Genomic DNA, 27,879 nt, shown 5'->3' with positions numbered 1-27,879 from the left:
CTAATTTGTAATTTATTAATAACATTTATTGTTTGTAATTGCGTCATACTTTGTGAAACATTACTGACTCGTTTAACTTTAAGTGTTCAATTTGTCATGCGTGTCTCGCTAATTAAGGATGTCCAAGCGAGGTGTTAATGGCGATTAACACGTGTCTTTAATTGGCACGCGTCTATTAAAAACTATATAAGGCCTGCTAAGTTTTCCACCATACAGATATTTGTGTTGGGATCTACAGATTTAATTATATAAACAAGCTATAAAGAGTGCACCGACTTCTACACTTCATTTGCTGTAACAATTCTTACATGAATTATATACAAGACACTTTATTGGTAAACACTCATTGAACAATCGTAATGGCTGCCATTAAGCATGAGCGACACGATACTACTCGCTACTTAAGAAAGGTAAGGCATCTTTTCATAAAATAATCACAACGGGACTGTATACCTAAAACCATATTTTAAAGTTGGCCAACGTCAAATAAATTGTATATGTAAACGCGAACATAAAGTAAGTAGAAATAATTAATCGTCAAAAAAAATGCAAACTGTTTACGGATTAATTATGTAAAAATTACTTTTGCATGCGTGGTATTTGCTGTCAGACTTTTAAAGTGATACTACTTTTGTTACTGATGAATATTTTTGTTTGTTAATTTATATCATTCACTAATTTTCATGTTTCCTTAAATCCATGCATTACACTTGTTTTATATTGTATTTGACTAAAAAGCGCTCGTATGCGAGCTAATAAAAATAATTGTATTGTCCAGTTTTCCTTTTTAAAAGCAAACATCGAACGCTCTTCTATAATAACGTCTAATAATTTAAAACATGAAATCATTATAGCATGAACATCCACTTCATTTTTTTTGCAAATGTTACACGCAAGGTACATGTTATCCGCTAGCTAAACTGACTGAATAAATATTCAAAACGGCGAAGAATCCAATAAGCATTCACACGTTTACTTAATAAATGCACAATATTTTCTCTTCTCAGATCCGCAAGCCGCTTGTCGAGAAACAGCGGCGAGAGCGAATGAACAAAAGCATCGACCAACTAAAGCTTCTTATAGCGGACACGATCAAAGAACAGGTATGAATCACGTTCAATAAATTCTTAATATGGATTTCATATATGATTCGCACAACACAATTGTATACCTTGAATCCGTTCTGATAATTTGAAATTATCGTAGAAGTTTACAACTTCGAAAATGAGTGAATGGGTTGTCTTATCTTTATATTATGTTTACCCTTCAACTCGGCATAAACTGACAATTACTCATGATCAACTTGATAAATGGCTAGAAGTTGTTTACATGTTTGTATACAGTTAAACCTGAATTCAGCGGTCAGTCAAGGGAAATGACCAAAGTGACCGTTGTCCACGGGTGGCCGTTGAATTCGGATCACAATTTTAAGACGGTTTGTCAGTCGGTAGTTTTGCTACGTCGTTACCCCACCCAGTCGTTTGCATACGGTGTTAAACAAATGCTCATTGCCGTTAACTAAGCATAATAACAGAATTTACGTACATTGAAAAATACAGAATAATATATTATAGATTGATTTAATTTCATATTGTTATTAAACTAAAGCACTGACTTTATCAATGCTAGTCTAATTGTTTACTCATGCATCTTGATCATTCAATAAATAAAACTTGTCACGTGCCGTTGACGTCACGTCCGTACAAGTCTAAAAAGCGGATTTGCATTCATAAATCGATAGTACGGTGATATTGTACCGTTCTAATAAAAAAAGACGCAAACAGTTTGTTAAAATTTATTCGTACGCAAACATCACACAAAAAGCAATTTTAATTCAACAACCTCATACAAAATACAACGCTTCAAACTCACATTTGCATTCGATTCATACTCCTACATCATTTCTCGCTTATGCTTAAGCACGCTCTGCACTTGCGTACGTCCAACACAGAGCTCACTTGCTATTACACGCGAACTTTTTCCATATTCAAACAGTTTCAAACACTTGACTCGCTCCTCTAATGTGAGGAACTTACGTTCACCACTCATTGTTATTCCGTGATTTATTATTCCGATTGCTTTTAAAAGTGTTGTGAACGCTAGAAAGCTCTTTTAAAGAATGATCCGAAAATTTTACTTTTAAATCGATACTCAATATTATAAGTAAAATGTACTAATTAGTGGTCATTTAATTTGCGATTATTACTTTAAACGTGTCAAAAACTCTGACATATTTTCTGTTGAAGAAACCCCCACAATTATCCCGGGAAAACAAACCTTCTCAACACCTTATTATTTGTTTACTCGCAGCGGGCCGTTTTTATAATATCAAAGGCAATTACCGCTATCAAACGCTATAACCGCAAAATAGACGGACAAATGATGTGCAGTGTTTTTAATTTCGCGACTCGAGACGATTGACGCCTGACCGTTGATTTCAGTTCAAACATGAATTTCGGAGTTGAATATAGTGGCCGTTGGCCGTTATGGACAGGTGGCCGTTAAATTAAGGTGTAATATAGAGTGTTTTTCGTCGGGGGGATTCCAGACTGACCGCTGTCTGCAGGTGACCGGTAAATTCAGGTGGCCATAAGGTCAGTTTCGACTGTATAGCGAAATATGCTTATGTGGTTGCTGTGTAATATGTCAGAATCCGTTACAAATTTCACTTCAATCCAGTAAAATAATGTGATTTGGTGTCCGCCATAAGTTTTGCTTACATCCGATACTAGTATACACCCCATTATTAAATATATATAAAGAGCAACACATTCAAAACTAGTTTCAAATAAATCTTTTATATTTTATATTTTGGTAATTTGTTACATTGTCACTAATAAAAATTCTGATAAATATATATTTTTCCAGGCCGCGCCGATGACACGTGTAGACAAGGCCGATATTCTCGATCTCACAGTGTTTCACTTGACAACGCGTCAACAACAACATCGTTCAGCGGCCATGGTTTCGGAGACTGTAGCTTACAACGCCGGGTTCAATGACTGTGTCAGAGAGGTCATGACCTACTTATCAGCTTGCAAGGTCACAGACGTGAGTTCGGCCTATTATTTGAGAGCTCATCATCATCAGACGCTTACTGAGAAAATCAGATTTAATCCAAACAAAGGCAATGCAAGTGGACGTACCGCAAATATCTTAATTTCAACTCCAGCCAGAACCCGGGTGTCCCCTATTTTTAAGACGCTCATGATAGTAAACACCATCTTGCTATTTCTGTCAAGGGTATTTTAACAAAAACATATTTCTTTTGTCGTCATAAGACGTTCTTTAATCAATAATATGTACTGTTTTATATATTAAATTTGCATTTTTCTTTTATGGAAATGTGTTTGAATGTTTATTTGTAACCTTGTTACAAAAAATGCCTCGCAGTGCTCGCGGAAATAAGTACTTAACTTGTCTGCCCGTACGTTCGTTCTTTCTAACGCACGTTATCTCGTACGTCATAAATTGTTGTCGGAAATGTTAATCTCTCGTAGATCACTCAATCAAAAATAGCAGGCTACAAAGGTAGACGGCTGAAAATGTTAAGATTAAAGTTTGTGTAGACACAAATACATTTTTTAGAGCCGATTACCGTACTGAATTTGGAGATGTGTCACATAGTATCGAATTCGACTGCAGGTCGAGAGGTCTCTGGTTTGACCCCGGATGTTCCCTAACTTAAAATAACAACTACATCCGACAATCTAAAGACCATCAAAGCGGACACAAGCAGACTGTTTCCGTCTTGGATATTTACACAAATAAAACATAACATCGCGTCAAAAAACGCTTAAGTGACCCGAACTGTGGTTGGCATACAGTAATTAACTGGTCTCACGGTACGTGTACCCGTTCGAACGCACGTACGGTCGTACGTCATGAAGTGTTGTCCGGACGGTATTTTACTTGATTGAACATAAATTCATAAATCATCACCATGTCAAGACAGCGTGACACTGGCAAACCTTTCCAGTAAAGTCACGATCACGATCTAAACCAACGGTCAAAATGGAAATTTAAAACAACTGGTTTGAATCACACCTGTATTATCTATCAGAGTTTCCAGATACTTTCCACACACGATATTACCACGTTGAGAACAGAACAGAACATATATTTTATTTGATTTGTACAAAGTACAACATCATATACACATATTATTATATGACAATTTATAACATCACGTATATCAGTATAACATATAAACACGAATTAATGGACATTTCAATATAACATAACACAGCATGTAAACAGGATGATCAGTTTTCGTTAAAATTTGTAATTTTCTTTCTAATTTCCAAGCTTTCTTTAATATATTTTGCAATTTAAACCAATACAGATTTGTTTTTCAGTTTTCTATAGCTCAATAAATGTTGACATTGATGGTCGTACATAATAATGTTTCTTAATATATTTCTTACGTATATTGCTAAAACAAGGACAAATAAGAGTGAAATGGTACTCGTGTTCAATATCAAGGGAATTACAACATTGACAGTATCGCTACTTTCTTGGTATTCTATTTCTACCGAATCTACCAGTTTGAACTCTTATAAATAGAATGTGCAGATAATCTTATTCTAGTGACAAAGAACCATAAACTACTTGGCAATACATCTAGATATAGTTCATATGACAGGAAATCTTTACAATTTTGTAACAAATCTAATACACTACTATTTTCATCAGAACTATGCCAGTTTTGCTTATAAGTATCAATCAATCTTTGTTTAAATATATGTGGAAACGCTTTACAATCAAGAGCATCACTATTTCTAAAGCAATCAGCAAATCCATATGTTTCTAACAACTTTTTAACATTTGATACCCAATTATTATAAACTTTTGAACACTCAGATATACTTTGTTGATAAATCGTTTTCATTATAATATTATCAGTATTTAACAATTTACACCAATACTTAATTATCCTAATATATCGAGAAATATATAACGGGTACCTTCCTAAATCACCACATACACCTGCGTTACAAGTAATCAATCTGATCTTTAAAACACTTTTACAAAACTTGAGGTGTATACGCTCTATTTTTTTAGATTTAATTGCGACCCATACCTCGGCAGAATAATTCAATATTGAACCTATAAAGGAATCAAATAGCTGGCATTGTAATTTGGGTTTGATATCATATTTTCTACAGTTAAACATAAGTAATGTTAATGCTTTTAATGATATACCAATTAAAATTGTATCAAATGCTATTGATTCAAAGCGAAATTGCCAGTGTAATTGACAGACAGACATACAGACAGACATACATACAGACAGACATACATACAGACAGACAGACATACAGACAGACAGACAGACAGACAGACAGACAGACAGACAGACAGACAGACAGACAGACAGACAGACAGACAGACAGACAGACAGACAGACAGACAGACAGACAGACAGACAGACAGACAGACAGACAGACAGACAGACAGACAGACAGACAGACAGACCGACAGACAGACAGACAGACAGACAGACAGACAGACAGACAGACAGACAGGAACAGACAGACAGACAGACAGACAGACAGACAGACAGACAGACACGACAGACAGACAGACAGACAGACAGACAGACAGACAGACAAGACAGACAGACAGACAGACAGACAGACAGACAGACAGACAGACAGACAGACAGACAGACAGACAGACAGACAGACAGACAGACAGACAGACAGACAGACAGACAGACAGACAGACAGACAGACAGACAGACAGACAGACAGACAGACAGACAGACAGACAGACAGACAGACAGACAGACAGACAGACAGACAGACAGACAGACAGACAGACAGACAGACAGACAGACAGACAGACAGACAGACAGACAGACAGACAGACAGACAGACAGACAGACAGACAGACAGACAGACAGACAGACAGACAGACAGACAGACAGATTTTTTATTCAAGACTTATACAAAGTACATCGTCAATATATATATACAATCGCACATATATATTGTCACGTGATTTTATACAAAAATAAATAATAAGAACAAATATGTTAAATACAAAAAAACAACAACACAAAAAGCAAAAATCGTGGTTTTTAAAATAAGATTGTTACAAATGCAGTTGGAAATATATTACATACATCATAAGTATACAGGAGATGAATATTTTATGATATATCATTAATCAGTCTTCAGCGTATAGATAGCGCGTTTTTGACAAACAGTGACAGATTAATAAGTTCAATTTTATCCACCGTTTTTAACAAATTCAAGTATTTATAAACAGATGGTTTGATATAATAGTTGTTTTTTATGTATTTTTTTCTAAAATCATTATACCTAGGACATAAACAAACAAAATGATATTCATCCTCAATGTCATTTAAATCACAGAACATGCAGTATCTTACAGATCTTTCCACTACATTTCAAGTAACACGGTCATAGATCAATGGAAAACAGGTCAAATGCCAAATATGTTCCCAATAAAGCTCCTTAAAATATGTTATATTATGATGAATCTTCTAAATCATGCTTTGTTTGTTTCGTTATTCTGACGACGTACATTGTGCAAGTCATAATGAAAAGCATGTTCTGTTCTGTTCTGTTCTGTTCTGTTAGTTTTTCTATGTCCATTTGCTCTTATAAGTTATAAATAAAGTATTTACGGTTTCATTAAGTCTCATCAAAATAATACCATGTTAAAACTAAAATTTATTACACACGCGAATAACACTGGAGATGTGTAGATCAAAATAATAAATCTAAAACCCCCAGAAACGTGCGTATAGTCGAAATAATATTGCCGTTCAGTAACAAATATTACACACAATTCTTTATTATAAATATAATTGTGCTTGTATTATTTATCACCGTTAAATGCACTTCTTGAATGCACATCTAGTAATGTAGAACAACCTGATTGTTTTCACTGGTATCATCGAAGGTTCAATTGATATTATTAAATAATGGGCTTGGAAATTAAAATTGCGAATGGTATAATCGCTAATTTATTACTTAAATAACTCCTTATAATTAACGATAATTTGTTGAGCTTGGACAAATTTGTGACCATACATTATCATGTTTGAATTAAGTGATTGAGAATTGCTTAATTAAAACTTAAAGTAAGTGGGTCGCATAGATACATTACAACCTGATAATTATGGATGTCTGCGTGTCATGTACTACTTAATTACTCGTGCTTATAATTAACACGTGTTAAGTGTGCCTATTAAAGACAAGTTTGCAGCTTTATTCGTCAGAATATTTGGATTCAAACCCGAAGTTTTAAACTAAAAATTATCAATAGTGATGCAAAAAGCTGAAATAAATCCAAATATTACAATATATTTCCATAGACAAAATTTATTGTAAGATAATTTTTCATGCTATATTGCTCAACGATCAAAGATGGTTAGAGAGAGGAATTCAAATAACTGCGACCAGAGCATCCTCAGAAAGGTGCACTATTTCGTGGGATTAATAAATTATGCAATTTTGCACTCTATACAATTTATTAACATTGCATTTTTTTATATTCTAAAAACTCACACACAACTTACTAATTTATTTCTGAGCATGACAATTAAATGAAATATCAGAATTTAAAAATGGTATATGCTTGTTTACCATATATTTAAGTACTGGTGTACCATGAATACAACTTTAATATGATTGTGAATTATAAATGCCTCTCAAGCTATGGTTCTAATTGTTCATTCTTTATAAAGCAACACTCATATTTTAATTTTTAAAGATCCGGAAGCCGCTGGTGGAGAAACAGCAACGGGAGAGAATGAACAAAAGTATCAACCGACTGAAGCTGCTCATAGCAGATACAATCAACGAACAGGTATAAATATGTTAGATTTTAAATTGATTAAAATATCACGACTGGTATATTACATTACTTGAAATTTTTTCATATTTTCAGTATATTCGGTATTAAAAATTCGCGATGTGAAATCGATAGTACATAGCGAAAATAGGTGACATAAATATATACACACGATAAATAACGCAAGTAGATTGATCATTTTATATATAAAATATATACAATTTACTACTCATGCACAATTTGCATTCCTGGGTTTACCATGTGACGACGATAATCATTCTACTTGCGTTATTTATAGTAAACTGGTAGTTACCTAGCTGGTACACATACCCACTAAAATTGTATTACCTAATATACTAAAAATATGAAAACTTAACAACTTTTTCAAGTAATGTAATATACCGGTCGTGATATTATTTCAATATTAACTAATAATTGTAAAAAAATACGGTATTTTAGAACTTTTCTTTTTTTCGTCAATCTGGTTGACAAAAACACTATTGAATAAACGTACATGATTTTTATGTGGACACTTAAGTTTATAATAGGCTCTTAAAAATTCTTATCTTAATAAATAAATCATAAATATGTTTAGAAAACAACACTATTGTCATTGTTCGTTTTTGCGATTAAATTGTATACATATCATGTTGTTCGATTTTATGAATGACACTATTGAATAAATACATATTTTTTATGTGGACACTTAATTTAATAATAGGCTCTTAAAAATTCTGACTTTAATAAATAAATCATAAATAATTTTGGAAACAACAATATTGTATTTTTTGCGATTAAATTGCATATCATTTTGTTATAAACATATATGATCTCGCACGAGTTGTCATATCAAACCATATTTTATTAAACGAGTTCAGGAATTTTGTTGGTAAGCGAGCCTTTGCCGAGCTTACTAACAAATTTCCTGGACGAGTTTAATAAAATATGGTATGATATGACAACGAGTGTCAGATCTTTTTTTATCACATGCTTTTAAATGAGCAAATTAAATACATATTTACGCAAACATAATGATAAATCTCGAATATTGTTTACATTTCCTGACGTCATTTGGAATGCCTTAGCTTAAACAAAGCAAAATAACAAAATGCGATTGGTCAATAAAAGAAAACTAAGCCAATGAAAACGCTTAAAAATGTTGTATTACACATGTGTAATAAAAATAAATGTAATGGTTGTATTACATTGGAAACAGGGTATAGCATGTGATAAAATGAATTTACTCAAACCGCCGCTGTCATTTAAGGTCGCACCTATGACACGTGTAGACAAGGCCGATATACTCGAGCTCACTGTGTTTCACTTGACAACGCTACATCAACAACAACGTTCATCTACCATGGTTACGGAGGCTGCAGCGTATAGCGCCGGGTTCAAGGACTGTGTCAGAGAGGTCATGACCTACTTATCAGCTTGCAAGGTCACAGACGTCAGTTCGGCCAATAATTTGCGTAATCATCTTTATCAAACGCGTATAAAGAAAGGAAGATTGAATCCAAATGAAGACAAAGCAAGTACAGGTACCGAAAATCACTTATTTTCAACTCCAGCCAGAAACAGTGACGTCATTTTTATGACGTCATCTTCCCTTTATACACCAAAGATGTCTCCAATTGTTTCGATTAGTTCGACCAAAGGATATCTTCGAACAAACTTGTGTACAACAGAGCCTGGAAACACAAGCGAAGCCATGAGTTTCCGTTACGACAGCAGTACCGACTCCTGTTATTCCAGCATGGACGTCTCTATGGCCACCGATTATGGCTACACATCCGGATCAGAAGATGTTGTCGTCATTGGCAACGGTGACAAAATTGGCCATGTGATCAAGGACTCTTTATGGAGACCGTTCGTGGCATAGCCATTTGGCTATTTAATGATTTGTTTCTGTTAAGTTTTATTGCACATATTTTGTTTCATTGTTGATTAATAAATTATTACTATAGTAGTGTTGTTTGTGCTGATTTTCAGCATTGTCAATTCTAAGAAGTTTATTCTTAGTTACAACATGTAAAGAAAAGATAAGTATTATCGTCATTGTTAATGATTTTTTTAACCAACATTAATACTTACCACAATTTTACAAATAGGCTTTTTTACGAAGGGTTAAAGTTCTAACAAGAAATGTCTTTTAAATTGAACATTCGATACGATTGTAAACGCGTTAGCAAATAGCATTCACACATCACTATAGTACGGCATACGGATAGTGCCACCTATAATCTCGCGCTTCTTTCATCAAGGGCGACACTAGACACACGAAGCGATACACGATATTTTTCGCGACAGTCGCCTCGACGCACGATATTTTTCGCGACAGTCGCGGCGACGTATATATCGCCCATGTGTAGGTAGCCCAAAATGCGATATATCGTGTTAAATATATCGTGTGTCGCCGCGACTGTCGCGCAAACTGTCGTAAGTCGCCGCGACCGTCGCGAAAAATATGGTTCGTCGAGGTGACTGTCGCGCAAAATAGCGTGCGTCGCCGCGACTGTCGCGAAAAATATCGTGCGTCGAGGCGACCCAAAGCTGTATCGCGTGACAATGTGGATGTGTCCAATCACGAGTACCGGTATCTAATTTTGTTCAGACTGTTCGAACGTTGGAACAAACCTCAATAATTGCCACAATTTCCAGCTATCCGGTGTGTAACTCACATACACATTCTAATCAGCGGTCTTCTGCTCTTCCAAAACACAGTATCTGTTGGAAACTCCACCTGCCCGATATCGATATCTTATATTTTTATAATATAGTTGTTTTATTTTGCGTTGATTTACATCAATTGCAGCTGGACAATTATTATTATTTAATATTGTCTCATACACATGTACTTCATTACAAAGCATAAAATCTACAACATTATACAATAATCAGACATGGACATTCATAAAAGAATTATAGGGGACAGTACATCACATAGGCAATGTAAATACAATGCTAGTATCACTTGATATCTATCAACATTATACCCCCGTCACACCGGACTGGCGTCCTTACTGCGTCCTTACGGCGACCCAGGTCGCAGTGAGAACGCCATAGACGCCGGAGGGACGCACTAAGGACGCAAAAGGACGCGGTGAGAACGCCGAAAATTGCTAAGGACGCGAACCCACGGCGACCACTTTGAACATGTTCAAAGTAATCGCCGAAGTCCGGCGTTTTACGGCGTTCTGTTAAGGACGTCTTAGGGACGCCGTAGAGACGCAGTAGTCGTAGTAGGGACGTGGTATGGTGGCTGTAAGTTCGCCATGGACGTCGTGTGGTCGCCGCTCAAACCCACAGAAAATGATCATTGACTGCAAGGCGACCTTACGGCGACCTTATTGCGACATTAGTACGTGCTTTGTACGTCTATGGCGTCCTCAGAACGACTGTGGTCGCAATAAGAACGCCAAGGACGCTGCTCAGACGCCGTATGGTCGGCTTTGGTCGCCGTAAGGACGCAGTACGAACGCGGTAAGGTCGCCAGGAACTTATTAAGGACGCCATGAGGAGGCGCAGAACGCCATAAACCAGGACGCTAATGTAACGGGAAGGCGAAAAACAGCATTTTACCGAAAACATCATTGGCGTCCTTACTACGACAGTCAGAAATTTCCAGAAACACTGTCTTATGTCGCTGTAAGAACGCCAGTCCGTTGTGACGGGGCTATTAAAGACATTTACTAAATATTTGACGTGATGCAAGATTAATTACATATCTACAAGATAAAATATTTAAAAAACAGCTTCATTCCTTTAAAATACATGTTCATAAATTGTGTCTGTCGATTTTATTTTTTAATTTCCTAAATACAAACTGCTCACGTCTTCAATTAAAGACACGAGTGCCGTTAAATCTTGTTCAAAACCTCACATAGTTTTCCTTTATTATCGAAAACGAGACAAACAATGTATTGGCACTTAAAGTCAAACGAGTCAGTAGTTTTTCTTTAAGCGTATGATCAATCAGTAACCAATTAATTCCAACAATCAACACTGAAAAGATACACGTACGCAACTAAATTAAGTTACACTTATGTTAATTATTATCTAATTAAAATATCAGTAAAATATTAGTGTAGCCTTCGCACAAAACGAATTCTTAATCAAAGAGATGATACATTTTAAATAGCGTTATTTTAAAGAGAGTATACACGTTAAAAGTAACAATGTTTGTTCGTGTGCGTTATATTCGTAAATATGCACAAAAGTATGTATTCAAAACCGTAATTAAATGGACTCAATCTTTAAGGGACTGCCATTAAGAATGTTTTTATGTAAAAATATAGATAACAACTTAACATTGTCTTTAATGTTTTTACTTTACCTTTAAATAACGCTCGGAGAGAGCATATATCAATCAGTAGAAGTATGTATGTAAACATTAAACATAGTACATGTTTTAAATATATGTTACAAAAACGATGTTTTCTTTATTTCATCATTTCATGAGTTATATATTTTATGTAATATTTTCGGTAAAATGAATTAAATATTGATATGCTCCCAATTATAAATGCATCTTGATTAAAGTTCCATTTAACTATTTTTGGATAAAAGATTAGTTAATATATTTGATTTTGTTGTGTTATCGTTGTTGGTTTTCGATGTTGCTCCAACAATTGAATATAATTTGATAACTAGGGCAGAAGTTAAACATTACAACACAATTATACTGTACATTTTGAATTGTTCGACGCAATATACTTTTGAAAATTTTGAATTTACATCAAGTAATAATATAACACAATAAATTGACATTTTCTGAGAATACTCTTGTTTATTATGATACTAATTTGTAATTAATTAATAACATTAATTGTTTGTAATTGCGTCATACTTTGTGAAACATTACTGACTCGTTTAACTTTAAGTGTTCAATTTGCCATGCGTGTCTCGCTAATTAAGGATGTCCAAGCGAGGTGTTAATGGCGATTAACTCGTGTCTTTAATTGGCACGCGTCTATTAAAAACTATATAAGGCCTGCTAAGTTTTTCACCATACAGATATTTGTGTTGGGATCTACAGATTTAATTATAAAAACAAGTAATAAAGAGTGCACCGACTTCTACACTTCATTTGCTGTAACAATTCTTACATGAATTATATACAAGACACTTTATTGGTAAACACTCATTGAACAATCGTAATGGCTGCCATTAAGCATGAGCGACACGATACTACTCGCTACTTAAGAAAGGTAAGGCATCTTTTCATAAAATTATCACAACGGGACTATATACCTGAAACCATATTTTAAAGTTGGCCAACGTCAAATAAATTGTATATGTAAACGCGAACATAAAGTAAGTAGAAATAATTAATCGTCAAAAAATATGCAAACTGTTTACGGATTAAATATGTAAAAATTACTTTTGCGTGCGTGATATTTGTTGTCAGACTTTTAAAGTGATACTTCTTTTGTTACTGATGAATATTTTTGTTTGTTAATTTATATCATTCACTAACTTTCATGTTTCTTTAAATCCATGCATTACACTTGTTTTATATTGTATTTGGCTAAAAAGCGGTCGTATGCGAGCTAATGAAAATAATTGTATTGTCCAGTTTTCCTTTTTAAAAGCAAACATCGAACGCTCTTCTACAATAACGTCTTATAATTTAAAACATGAAATCATTATAGCATGAACATCCACTTCATTTTTTTGCAAATGTTACCCGCAAGGTACATGTTATCCGCTAGCTTAACTGACCGAATAAATATTCAAAACGGCGAAGAATCCAACAAGCATTCACACGTTTACTTAATAAATGCACAATATTTTCTCTTCTCAGATCCGCAAGCCGCTTGTCGAGAAACAGCGGCGAGAGCGAATGAACAAAAGCATCGACCAACTAAAGCTTCTTATAGCGGACACGATCAAAGAACAGGTATGAATCACGTTCAATAAATTCTAAATCTGGATTTCATATATGGTTCGCACAACACAATTGTATACCTAGAATCCGTTTCGATGATTTGAAATTATCGTAGAAGTTTACAAATTCGAAAATGAGTGAATGGGTTGCCTAATCTTATATTATGTTTACCCTTCAACTCGGCATAAACTGACAATTACTCATGATCAACTTGATAAATGGCTAGAAGTTGTTTACATGTTTGTATATAGCGACATATGCTTATGTGGTTGCTGTGTAATATGTCAGAATCCGTTACAAAATTACACTTCAATCCCGTAAAATAATGTGATTTGGTGTCCGCCAAAAGTTTTGCTTACATCCGATACATGTATACACCCCATTATTAAATATATATAAAGAGCAACACATTCAAAACTAGTTTCAAATAAATCTTGTATATTTTATATTTTGGTAATTTGTTACATTGTCACAAACAACAATTCTAATAAATATATATTTTTCCAGGCCGCGCCGATGACACGTGTAGACAAGGCCGATATTCTCGATCTCACAGTGTTTCACTTGACAACGCGTCAACAACAACATCGTTCAGCGGCCATAGTTCCGAAGACTGTAGCTTACAACGCCGGGTTCAATGACTGCGTCAGAGAGGTCATGACCTACTTATCAGCTTGCAAGGTCACAGACGACAGTTCGGCCTATTATTTGAGTGCTCATCTTCATCAGACGCTTACTGAGAAAATCAGATTTAATCCAAACAAAGGCAAAGCAAGTGGACGTACCGCAAATATCTTAATTTCAACTCCAGCCAGAAACAATGACGTCAGTTTTATTACATCATCCTCCCTTAATACGCCAAACATGTCTCCAATTGTTTCAAATAGCTCAATCAACGGATTTCTTCAATCAAAGATGTGCACACCTGAGCCAGCAAATACATGTGACGACATGAGGGTCCGTTATGATAGCTGTACCGACTCATGTTTTTCAAGCATGGACGTCTCCATGGCTAACAGTTTTGACGCGACATCCGGATCAGAAGATGTTGTCGCCATAGGCAACGGACAAGATGACAAAGTTGGTCACGTGATAAGGGACTCTTTCTGGAGACCGTTCGAATTATAGACATTTGACTGTTATATGATTTGTTTCTGTTAAGTTTGTATGCATAGTTTGTTTCAAGGTTGATCAATAAATTAATACTATACTGATATTGTTTTTGTTGATTTCAGAATTGTCAATGCGGATTTTATTCTAAGCTACAATATGCACGAAACAGGAAAGTCTTATTGGCAATATTAATATACCGGTACATGTATATGTATGTTTGAAAACAACATAAAAACCAATATGGTGCAATTGGTTATTTAGCCCAGTATTTCACTTCTAACAAGATTATTTTTTAAAGATTAAAAATGTGACTTTGTGATTTCACATTTGTTTTTCTAACAGTATATATTAATAGTGATTATCTTACACACGGACATTTATACGCACTTTGCCACAAGTAAGCATCTATTTCAAAAGATTATATTTTGAGCCTAAATCTTCAGCTTACTTCATCAAAAAATGTTTTTATTTATATTTTTTTTTAACATTCGACCACTCAAAAAATACTTACGTTAATGTATTAAATAAAAGACGATAGAAACAGCGTTCGCAAAAGTATTCACACAGCAATATCGCGAACTCAAAATTCAGTAAATAATTTACGAAGTGTCCAATGAAAAGGTTTTAAAACGAAGACCTAAATCAACGTTTGTTACCTTATCTCCATACCGGTTGTCGTTTTTGAAATATGGGGATATAGCTCAGTGGTAGAGCATTCGACTGCAGATCGAGAGGTCCCCGGTTCGAACCCGGGTGTCCCCTATTTTTAAGAAGCTCATGATAGTAAACACCATCTTGCTATTTCTGTCAAGGGTATTTTAACAAAAACATATTTCTTTTGCCGTCATAAGACGTTCTTTAATCAATAACATGTACTGTTTTATATATTAAATTTGCATTTTTCTTTCATGGAAATGTGTTTGAATGTTTATTTGTAACCTTGTTACAAAAAGTGCTTCGCAGTGCTCGCGGAAATAAGTACTAAACTTGTCTGCCCGTACGTTCGTCCTTTCTAACGCACGTTATCTCGTACGTCATAAATTGTTGTCGGAAATGTTAATCTCTCGAAGATCACGCAATCAAAAATATCAGGCTACAAAGGTTGACCGCTGAAAATGTTAAGATTATAGTTTGTGTAGACACAAATTCATTTTTTTAGTGCCGATTACCGTACTGAATTTGGAGATGTGGAACATAGTATCGAATTCGACTGCAGGTCGAGAGGTCTCTGGTTTGACCCCGGATGTTCCCTAACTTAAAATAACAACTACATCCGACAATCTAAAGACCATCAAAGCGGACACAAGCAGACTGTTTCCGTCTTGGGTATTTAAACAAATAAAACATAACATCGCGTCAAAAAACGCTTAAGTGACCCGAACTGTGGTTGGCATACAGTAATTAACTGGTCTCACGGTACGTGTACCCGTTCGAACGCACATACGGTCGTACGTCATGAAGTGTTGTCCGGACGGTATTTTACTTGATTAAAAATAAAATCAGGGCCGTACCCAGGATTTTTTTACTGGGGGGGGGGGGGGCCCAACCGGGGAAGGTTTGGGAGGGATCCCCCCTCCCTTTATATGTACTTTTTTAAATTTGGCACTTTGCAAGGTGAATTTTAATGCTTATAAAAAACGTATTTTGTGATATGAATTAATGGAATATAACAAGTAAATCAGCACATGTCGGAAGTCTTAAACTTTAAACATTGGTGTGAATCCACAACAATATTAAAAGCTTTAGATTTCCGAAACTTACAGAACTCCTGTAGCAGTTGCTTCCATTCGCTGCACGTATCAAAATACATGTTACATCAACCATCGATAGATGAAGCATTCATGATCACAATGGGGGACTGATCGGGGATGTGTGTACAAGGCGATAAGAAAACATTGCCTAGAGGCTTATCTCGATTGGCGAGCGTTAATCCCCTTGTTTATCAAGGACAATAAAACATAGCTGCTCTTTCGTTTTGAGGGAAAGTGTACTGTGGGCCCGTGCACGAGAGAAAAAATTGCAGTGGGCCGATTATTTAAAAAAAATCATAGTTCGACAGCCAGCTGGGGGGGGGGCCCGAGCCCCTGGGCCCATGGCCTGGGTACGGGCCTGAAAATCATCACCATGTCAAGACAGGTGACACTGGCAAAACTTTGCCGTAAAGTCACGATCACGATCTAAACCAAAGGTCAAAATGGAAATTTAAAACAACTGGTTTGAATCACACCTGTATTATCTATCAGAGTTTCCAGATACTTTCCACACACGATATGACCATGTTGAGAACAGAGCAGAACAGAACAGATATTTTATTTGATTTGTACATAGTACAACATCATATACACATATTATTATATGACAATTTATAACATCACTTATATCAGTATAACATAGAAACACGAATTAATGGACATTTCAATATAACATAACACAGCATGTAAACAGGATGATCAGTTTTCGTTAACATTTGTAATTTTCTTTCTAATTTCCAAGCTTTCTTTAATATATTTTGCAATTTATATCAATACAGATTTGTTTTTCAGTTTTCAATAGCTCAATAAATTTAAACATTGATGGTCGTACATAATAATGTTTCTTAATATATTTCTTACGTATATTGCTAAAACAAGGACAAATAAGAGTGAAATGGTACTCGTGTTCAATATCAAGGGAATTACAACATTGACAGTATCGCTCATTTCTTGGTATTCTATTTCTACCGAATCTAACAGTTTGAACTCTTATAAATAGAATGTGCAGATAATCTTATTCTAGTGACAAAGAACCTTAAACTACTTGGAAATACATCTAGATATAGTTCATATGACAGGAAATCTTTACAATTTTGTAACAAATCTAATACACTACTATTTTCATCAGAACTATGCCAGTTTTGCTTATAAGTATCAATCAATCTTTGTTTAAATATATGTGGAAACGTTTTACAATCAAGAGCATCACTATTTCTAAAACAATCAGCAAATCCATATGTTTCTAACAACTTTTTAACATTTGATACCCTATTATTATAAACTTTTGAACAATCAGATATACTTTGTTGATAAATCGTTTTCATTATAATATTATCAGTATTTAACAATTTACACCAATACTTAATTATCCTAATATATGGAGAAATATATAACGGGTACCTTCCTAAATCACCACATACACCTGCGTTACAAGTACTCAATCTGATCTTTAAAACACTTTTACAAAACTTGAGGTGTATACGCTCTATTTCTTTAGATTTAATTGCGACCCATACCTCGGCAGAATAATTCAATATTGAACCTATAAAGGAATCAAGTAGCTGGCATTGTAATTTGGGTTTGATATCATATTTTCTACAATTAAACATAAGTAATGTCAATGCTTTTAATGATATACCAATTAAAATTGTATCAAATGCTTTTGATTCATAGCGAAATTGCCAGTGTAATTAAATTGTACCGATATAGTTGAAGTTATTTACGGTTTCTAACAAGTTCCCATTGTAACTCAACTTCTTATTTGGAAGTACTCTGCCTTTTTTTCTAAAAACCATAACCGTTGTTTTTGAGTGTTTATCTCCAGACCCCAACAGTTACAATAATCATATAAACTGTGTAAGCTATTTTGTAAGTCTTCTTGTGTTTTACCCAAAATTGCCATATCATCAGCAAATAACAATAATGTTAACAAAATATCCTCAAAATATAAACCTGGATCTAAATTACTTTGTAAATGTAGTTCTAGGTCTTCCACGAATAAAGAAAAGAGCAGAAGCGAAATTACCTCCCCTTGACGTAATCCAACAGCGTAGCTGAAAAAGTCTGAGTACGAATTACAACTGCGAATGCGATGGTGTGTCACCAATATCAAATTGTAAAAAGGTCATCTAGATCAATTGTACACAGGTCCAATGCCAATATATTCACAGTACAGCTCCTTTAAATATGTTATATTATGATGAATCTTCTAAATCATGCTTTGTTTGTTTTGTTATACTGTCGACGTTCTGTTGATGGTTAGAGGTCCATTTTCTCTTAAAAGTTAAAATAAATTATTTACGGTTTCATTAAGTCTCGTCCAAATAATAGCAGGTAAAAACTAAAATCTATTACACATGCGTGAATAACACTGGAGATGTCTAGGTCAGAATAATAAATCTAGTAACCACAGAAACTGTCGATTTAATATTGCCGTTCAGTAAAAAATGTTACTCGATATTATTTATTATAAACATAATTGTGTTTGTATTATTCATCACCGTTTAATGCACTTCTTTCATGCACTTCTAGTTGTTGTAAAACAGCATGCTTGTTTTCCCTGGTATCCTGGAGGTTTCAATCGATAGGATTTATAAAATGGGCTTGGGCATTAGAATTTCGAATGGTATATTAATAAACCGCTAATTTATTACTAAAATAATGCCTTATATTTAACGATTTATTTGAGTTGATAATTTGTTGAGTTTGGGCCAATTTTTGGCTATACATTATCATGTTTGAATTAAGTGATTGAGAACTGCTTAATTAAAACTTAATTAGTTAAGTAAGTGCGTCGCATACATACATTACAACCTGATAATTATGGATGTCTGCGTGTCATTTACTACTTATTTACTCGTGCTTATAATAAACACATGTTAAGTGTGCCTATTAAAAACAAGTTTGCAGCTTTATTCGTAAGAATATTTGCATTCAAACCCAAAGTTTTAAACTATAAATTATCAATAGTGATACAAAACGCTTAAATTAATCCCAATATACCGAGATATTTTCTTTGTCAACATTATTGTAAGATAATCTTTCTTGCTATATTACTCAACGATCAAAGATGGTTAGAGAGAGGAATTAAAATAACTGCGACCAGAGCATCCTCAGAAATGTACACTTTTTGTGGGATTAATTAAGTATGCATTTTTGCACTCTATAAAATGAATTAACATTGCATTTTTGAATTTTATAAAAAATCACACATAACTTTCTTATTTATTTCTGAGCATGACAATTGAATGAAATATCAGAATTTATAAATGGAATATGCTTGTGTACCATATATTTAAGTACTGGTGTGTCATGAATACAACTTTAATATGACTGTGAGTTATAAATGCCTCTGAAGCGATGGTTCAAATTGTCCACCCTTTATATAGCAACAATCATACTTTTTATTGTTTAAAGATCCGGAAGCCGCCGATGAAGAAACAGTGACGGGAGAGAATGAACAAAAGCATCGACCGACTGAAGATTCTCATAGCTGATACCATCAAAGAACAGGTATTAATATGTTCGATTTTATGAATGACACTATTGAATAAATACATATTTTTTATGTGGACACTTAATTTAATAATAGGCTCTTAAAAATTCTGACTTTAATAAATAAATCATAAATAATTTTGGAAACAACAATATTGTATTTTTTGCGATTAAATTGCATATCATTTTGTTATAAACATATATGATCTCGCACGAGTTGTCATATCATACCATATTTTATTAAACGAGTTCAGGAATTTTGTTGGTAAGCGAGCCTTTGCCGAGCTTACTAACAAATTTCCTGGACGAGTTTAATAAAATATGGTATGATATGACAACGAGTGTCAGATCTTTTTTTATCACATGCTTTTAAATGAGCAAATTAAATACATATTTACGCAAACATAATGATAAATCTCGAATATTGTTTACATTTCCTGACGTCATTTGGAATGCCTTAGCTTAAACAAAGCAAAATAACAAAATGCGATTGGTCAATAAAAGAAAACTAAGCCAATGAAAACGCTTAAAAATGTTGTATTACACATGTGTAATAAAAATAAATGTAATGGTTGTATTACATTGGAAACAGGGTATAGCATGTGATAAAATGAATTTACTCAAACCGCCGCTGTCATTTAAGGTCGCACCTATGACACGTGTAGACAAGGCCGATATACTCGAGCTCACTGTGTTTCACTTGACAACGCTACATCAACAACAACGTTCATCTACCATGGTTACGGAGGCTGCAGCGTATAGCGCCGGGTTCAAGGACTGTGTCAGAGAGGTCATGACCTACTTATCAGCTTGCAAGGTCACAGACGTCAGTTCGACAAATAATTTGCGTAATCATCTTTATCAAACGCTTATAAAGAAAAGAAGATTGAATCCAAACGAAGACAAAGCAAGTGCAGTCACCGAAAATGCCTTATTTTCAACTCCATCCAGAAACAATGACGTCAGTTTTATGACGTCATCTTCCCTTTATACACCAAAGATGTCTCCAATTGTTTCGATTAGCTCGACCAAAGGATATCTTCGAACAAACTCGTGTACAACAGAGCCTGGAAACACAAGCGAAGCCACGGGTTTACGCTACGACAGCAGTACTGACTCATGTTATTCTAGCACCGGCGTCTCTATGACCACCAATTATGGCAACACATCCGGATCAGAAGATGTTGTCGTCATTGGCAACGGTGACAATATTGGTCATGTGATCAAGAACTCTTTATGGAGACCGTTCGAGGCATAGCCATTTTGCGGTTTAATGATTTTTTTCTGTTAAGTTTTTGCACATAAATTGTTTCGTTGTTGATTAATAAATTATTACTATAGTGGTTTTGTTTGTCCTGATTTTCATCATTGTCAATGCGAATTTTATTCTTAGTTACAACATGTACAGAACAGATAAGTATTATCGGCATTATTAATTTTTTTAAGCAACATAAATAATTATCACAGTTTTACAAATAGGCTATTTGATGAAGGGTTAAAGTTCTAACAAGAAATGTCTTTAATATTGAACATTCGAAGCGATGGTAAACGCGTTAGCAAATAGCATTCACACATCACTATCGCGTACTTACAATTCATGAACTCATTCACTTAGTGTGAACTGATAAGATTCTTACAGTACTAGTAATTTTAATAGAATGAAAGAAACCTTTGAAATGTTATCTGTACCGAACGTTGCTATTAATATATGGGGATATAGCTCAGTGGTAGAGCATTCGACTGCAGATCGAGAGGTCCCCGGTTCAAATCCGGGTGTCCCCTTCCTTTTACCATTTTAAACGAACCACTGCATCGTCAAACTAAAGACACTTATAGCGGACATCAACGCACTGTTTCTGTCTTGTATATGTAAACAAGTGGATCTTATAGATTTGCTATGCTAAGAATACTGTTATATCAATCACATGTTCTAATTAATATTACTAGTTCTGTCATCAGAGTATTTTTTATATTGCTTAATAACATCGCGTCACAATTAACGTTTACATGACCAGTTATCGGCATAAAGTAATTGACTTTTATCTCCCAAGGTATGTCCGTTCGTATGCACGTTATCTCGTACGACAGACATACAGAAAGACAGAAAGACAGACAGACAGACAGACAGACAGACAGACAGACAGACAGACAGACAGACAGACAGACAGACAGACAGACAGACAGACAGACAGACAGACAGACAGACAGACAGACAGACAGACAGACAGACAGACAGACAGACAGACAGACAGACAGACAGACAGACAGACAGACAGACAGACAGACAGACAGACAGACAGACAGACAGACAGACAGACAGACAGACAGACAGACAGACAGACAGACAGACAGACAGACAGACAGACAGACAGACAGACAGACAGACAGACAGACAGACAGACAGACAGACAGACAGACAGACAGACAGACAGACAGACAGACAGACAGACAGACAGACAGACAGACAGACAGACAGACAGACAGACAGACAGACAGACAGACAGACAGACAGACAGACAGACAGACAGACAGACAGACAGACAGACAGACAGACAGTTTATTTCAATCCAATAAGGCATTTAAGCCCACGAGGACATATATACAATACAAGTGTTGACGAACAGTGTAGACTAAAATACAAAATTTTAACAAAAGTTGTAGTTGTATGTTTCCAACATTTGGAGATGATCACTTTGAGAACAATATTTCAAAAAACATACATGCAAGATAATTCTGGAACGTTTTCTAAGCGTTTAACCAATCTATTTTAAACTATAATACACTATAATCTTATCTTAGAGTTTTTTTCAATCAACTACTTTGGGTAGTATAATACATTTATTTTTGTCCTTGTACCGATTACTGGATGATATTCTATTAACAATTTAGAAACATAGAAATTGGCTTTTAAAATGTAGCATACATTTATCCTAATTTGTTTCGTACTATCAAATATTATCATATAAGCATGATAGTATGTTGTTTAAAAGAAGCCTTTTAGGACTGTATTCTAAACATATACATCGATTTAACAAAGAATGACAAAAGGGTAGTAATATATACACATTTACATACATATGCCATATAACACCACTTTATCCTGCATTAAATGGTTTCTCTAAATCGGCCTCTACGGATATGTTTATAAATTAAGTTCAATTTTACTATTACGAAAAACAAGTAAAATAACCAATCGCAAAGAAACCTTTAAATACAATAATATAATATACATTGTAGTTTAATCATTTAACTTGTATGAATTATATATCTATCACAGATGGTATTTTAACATCTATGGAATTAACATTAAGAGTGCCATAGATATATATGCCTTACCGAAACGAAAATGTAAGACTGATATCATAGGCAACTGCTATCACTAACATCTGTACTTAAAAATGTATATCCACTTTTCATATATATTTGTCTTACCGAAAGAAACATGTAAGACAAATATTGTGGAAACTAGACTTATAATGACACGTTATAATACATTAATTGTAAGATCTTGAACTACATTATGATTTAACGAGTAAGACAGACATTATAGATGTTTTTGTCATATCTATTCATACGATAGAACGCTTATATGGTGTCATATTAACATAAACAGCAGAATTAACTTTGCTTTAACAATTTCAGATTAGTTCACTACAATACTTTAAAGTTGTACAGAGCAACGCTATTATAACCTGGTAAATATAATAATACAAAGGGTATTAAGGCAACATGTCTTATCTATTAATCGTAATAGAAAAATGCATGTAAATGTTATAATGCAATCGTATTTCACTACAATACATTACAGTTGTAAAAAGCAACGCTATCATTGTCTGGTATACTTAACAATTAAAACGGCATAAAAGACTCATATCATCTTTATTATCCGTATTACAAAATGTATGTGACAGTAACCAACAGAGTTTTAAACATAGTTTGCGTATGGTTTCTGTAATATACCAAGGAACATATATAGTACATCAGACATATTAACAGTTTCAGCAGAAACACATAGCAAACATGAAATATATACAATTCAAGTACAAAAAAACACATGGAAAGCATGTATTTACAGTATCACACGAAACACATTGTGCATCAAATTTACCATGCCAATGTCTATACATTACCTCATATCTAATAATAAATGCTTAATGAATATAGGTTCCTAAGTTTTTAAGTATATTCTAATTTTTGACTTTATAAGATCTACAAATTTAGCCATGCTAGGTCTAAACCAATATTTTCTGCCAATATATTTTTTCCTAATGTCAGTATACATTACACATTCCATAACAAAACGATATTCATCCTCAATTGTATTGCACCTTGCACATTTTCTATCACTTATTGGGGTACTCAAAGGTCTGGTCCATCGACCAGCCTCAATATACAATCAATGCGATGAGACTCGAAAACGAGAAAACGATTGACAAAACTTACTAATATTAAAACATTCGAGATATGGTTGAAATCTAAAAGATGAAATTGTGTTGTAGAATAAAGCTCTACTAGACTGAGTTAATCTGGCGTACCAGTTCTGTATAAATTGGTCATTTAATCTCTGCTTAACAATATATAGAAACATGTCATTATTACCTACACCTTGAAAAGTCCAGGCATGAACAAAACCAAGCGAACATAATAAGTTATTCAAGAAGGAGCACCAATTTGTTTTATTGGGAATTTGGGATACAATTCTAAATCATTCTTTAATAAATTATACACAAGAAGAATATACTTATTTTTTCTTTCGTTTGAAGAATTCGTAGCCAATATTTAATAGCCTTATACATATGTATAGTTTTAAAAGATACTCTGCCTAATTCGCCATATATAAAATCGTTCTGAGTAGTTTTCTTCACACCAAGCAGTTTTTTGCAAAATCTCATATGTAATGTCTCAATTGATAAGTCATTCGCAAAACAACATATTTCACAACAATAATTCAAAATTGGCGATACAAGCTTATCGAAAAGTTCCAACTTGTGTTTTGGCGATATATAAGTAAATTCATACAAGTATTTATTCAAAGTAAAAATGGCTTTCTGTGCCTGTCCGGCCAAAGTACTTTGTGCGGTACTAAGCGAACCCCCTGTAGTAAAAACCACACCTATATAACAGAATTTGTTAACTATTTCAATTGGTTCGCCATTATAATAAAAAGCAATGTCATTTGGAATAGAACCGCCTTTTCTAAATATCATAACTTTTGTTTTAGCAACATTTACCTTCAGTTTCCATGTTAAACAATAATCATATAATATATCAATACTACGCTGTAATGATTCAGCCGAATTTGCAAAAATGACAATGTCGTCGGCATACAGTAACATAAATATCTTAAACATATTAACATCTATACCATCTGCATTGTTATGAATAAACATATCTTCTAAATCATTGATAAACATGGAAAATAAAAAGGGAGATAAGCACTCCCCCTGCCGTACCCCAAGAGTGCATGTGTATTCATCACTTAACTTATTGCAATGCTTAACTCTAGACTTAACAGAATCGTATATTGATTTAACAATGTTGAGTATATTACCTCTAAGTCCCAGCTGTATCAGCTTAAACCAAAGATTTTCACGAACCACATAGTCAAACGCTTTAGTATAATCAACACATAATGTATAGAGTTGTTTCCCTTGATTCAGAACATGTGTTATTAAACCGTTAAGCACACATATATTATCTACTGTACTCATATTTGCCCTAAATCCTGCTTGGGCTTCTATATACACGTTATACTTTTCGGCCCATGATTTCAATCTATTATCTATAATCCTAGTAAACAGCTTACCTAAACTACTCAATAAAGTTATACCACGATAAGTATCCACATTATTTATACTGCCTTTTTTATGAAGTGGAATCACAAAGTCTTCCGACCATCGCTCAGGGAAATATGCGTTTTCAAAAATCTTATTAAACAATGTATAAAAAACGTTCATCAATGCATTTTTACTGACAGTAAACATTTCGTTTATTAAACAATCAGGACCACCTGACCTGTTGGTTTTCAACTGGTTAATGGCTGCTGTTATTTCCGTAATCGTTATACATGTGTTTAATTCACTTAACATAATTTTAAAATCATCATTACGTCTTCACATGTTGAATGCAGCTCACTTATTGATCAGACAATTCAGAATAGCTTGCCACATTTTATCACCATGTCGAGACAGCGTGACACACGCAAACCAAGTTCAAATCTAAAGATGAGGCTTAGAACAAATGTCAAAATATCCATTTAGCGAGTAATAGAACCAAATAGAACATGCCCAAAATCACAACTTTATTATTAAGCCGCCAATCTTAAATACTTGCCACAAACGATCACCACAGTGAGATTGTATGCTACAAACACGCCGCAAGGAAAAAAAGTCAATAGCACACAGTTGAAAAGCTAAATATGGACTTAATACAGCTTGTTACAGTTTGTATTATGTTCAGTTTTACAGGTCCGTATTATCTAAAAAGTGAAGAGAGTATTTTCGATGTAATAAGATGTCAAGTACCGGTAACATGTATAAACTAAAATCGATTACACATTCATAAATAACAATGGAGATATATATGCAAGAACATGAACTTAAAATTTCCAGAAACTGAAGCTGAAGACTGTAAACAACAGTAAGATATATTTTGTATACTTTAGTCGAAAACAAATGTTGCTATTTTCTTGTTTATTTGAAACATGGTACTAATTATTGGTAACGGCAGAACAATAATACTCAGAAAAAGTAGAAAATACACCAAATATTATATTTTAAGTTTAAACAGTATCAATTTTATTGTAGGAAAGCGGTACATTTTTATCTTGTTGTCGATTAGTTGAATGAGTCGTAAATTATAATACAAGATTACCAATTTTATTTTCAACCAATGACACGACTTCTTTCCGTAACACCGCTTCTGCCTAAAATGGTGGTCGTGATGGTGCGAAGTACACTAAGTGTTGTTTCTTATTAATGTCCGACTTTTTACCGTTCAACTGGGACCACGGACTCTAGATCAATATACGCTCCGTGCTGGGACTTAAGAACGACATATTACGAAGAAACTGTTTGTCAATGAAAAACGTACGTGGAGTTTATATCAAAGTTTTTGTTTAATTGTTAAAATTCGACCAAAAATAGCCTTCCGCAATAACTGATGATTTGGTCGTCGAGAATTATACACTCCGATTTCACTCCATCATATTTGTTAAACTTTTAACTGTTTTGGATATAATTTGTCAAATAAACGGTGTTTAATCATTGATGGACGTTTCCTGCTGGCAACAACAACGACATATGTGTGCATTGTTTGATTTTTCATGTTGTTTCATGGTGTTATTCAATACACCTATGAAATCATCGTTGGATACCTTTTCTTTTATTATATATATATATATATATATATATATATATATATATATATATATATATATATATATATATATATATATATATATATAAGGATCATTTTTTTCAAGTACCTGCGAGTGCAACAACCTCCGCGAAGAGATTTGACGGGAACCAGCATCGCTGGATCAAATTGTATGTGAGAGAAAGGAACGACAACTCAGCGTGGAGATTGGTACCGCAAATCACTTCATTCCAACTCCAGCCTGAAACAGTGACGTCAATTTTTTGACGTTTTCTTCCTTTTTTTACGCCAAAGATGTATCCAATAGTTTCAAATAGCTCAAACGGATTTCTGTAAGTAAACTTCTGCACAACAGAGTAGAAAAATACAAGAGACGTAATGATTTTTCGCTACGACAGCAGTACCGACTCATGTTATTCCAGA

At 34.2% G+C, this 27,879-nt stretch overlaps 1 protein-coding gene and 2 non-coding genes across 3 annotated transcripts; all 3 read left to right on the top strand.

The window, feature by feature from the left end:
* Window positions 1-292: 292 nt before the first annotated feature.
* Window positions 293-14,848, top strand: LOC127861835 (enhancer of split mgamma protein-like). The gene is made up of 3 exons (XM_052400515.1): window positions 293-410; window positions 1,008-1,103; window positions 14,228-14,848. Exons 1-3 carry the CDS (start codon window positions 360-362, stop codon window positions 14,846-14,848), a joined length of 768 nt encoding a protein of 255 aa, XP_052256475.1. The 5' UTR covers window positions 293-359.
* Window positions 14,849-15,523: 675 nt separating this feature from the next.
* Trnac-gca (transfer RNA cysteine (anticodon GCA)) lies at window positions 15,524-15,595 on the top strand. Its single transcript has one exon. It is a non-coding gene; the product is annotated as a tRNA-Cys (tRNA).
* A 6,194-nt stretch (window positions 15,596-21,789) lies between these two features.
* Window positions 21,790-21,861, top strand: Trnac-gca (transfer RNA cysteine (anticodon GCA)). Its single transcript has one exon. It is a non-coding gene; the product is annotated as a tRNA-Cys (tRNA).
* The last annotated feature ends 6,018 nt before the right edge of the window (window positions 21,862-27,879 follow it).

This window comes from Dreissena polymorpha, chromosome 16 (assembly GCF_020536995.1).
Source record: "Dreissena polymorpha isolate Duluth1 chromosome 16, UMN_Dpol_1.0, whole genome shotgun sequence".
NCBI classification, from domain to species: Eukaryota; Metazoa; Mollusca; class Bivalvia; order Myida; family Dreissenidae; genus Dreissena; species Dreissena polymorpha.
The sequence above is the reverse complement of the archived record's forward strand: the minus strand, read 5'-3'. Positions and strand labels throughout refer to the sequence as shown.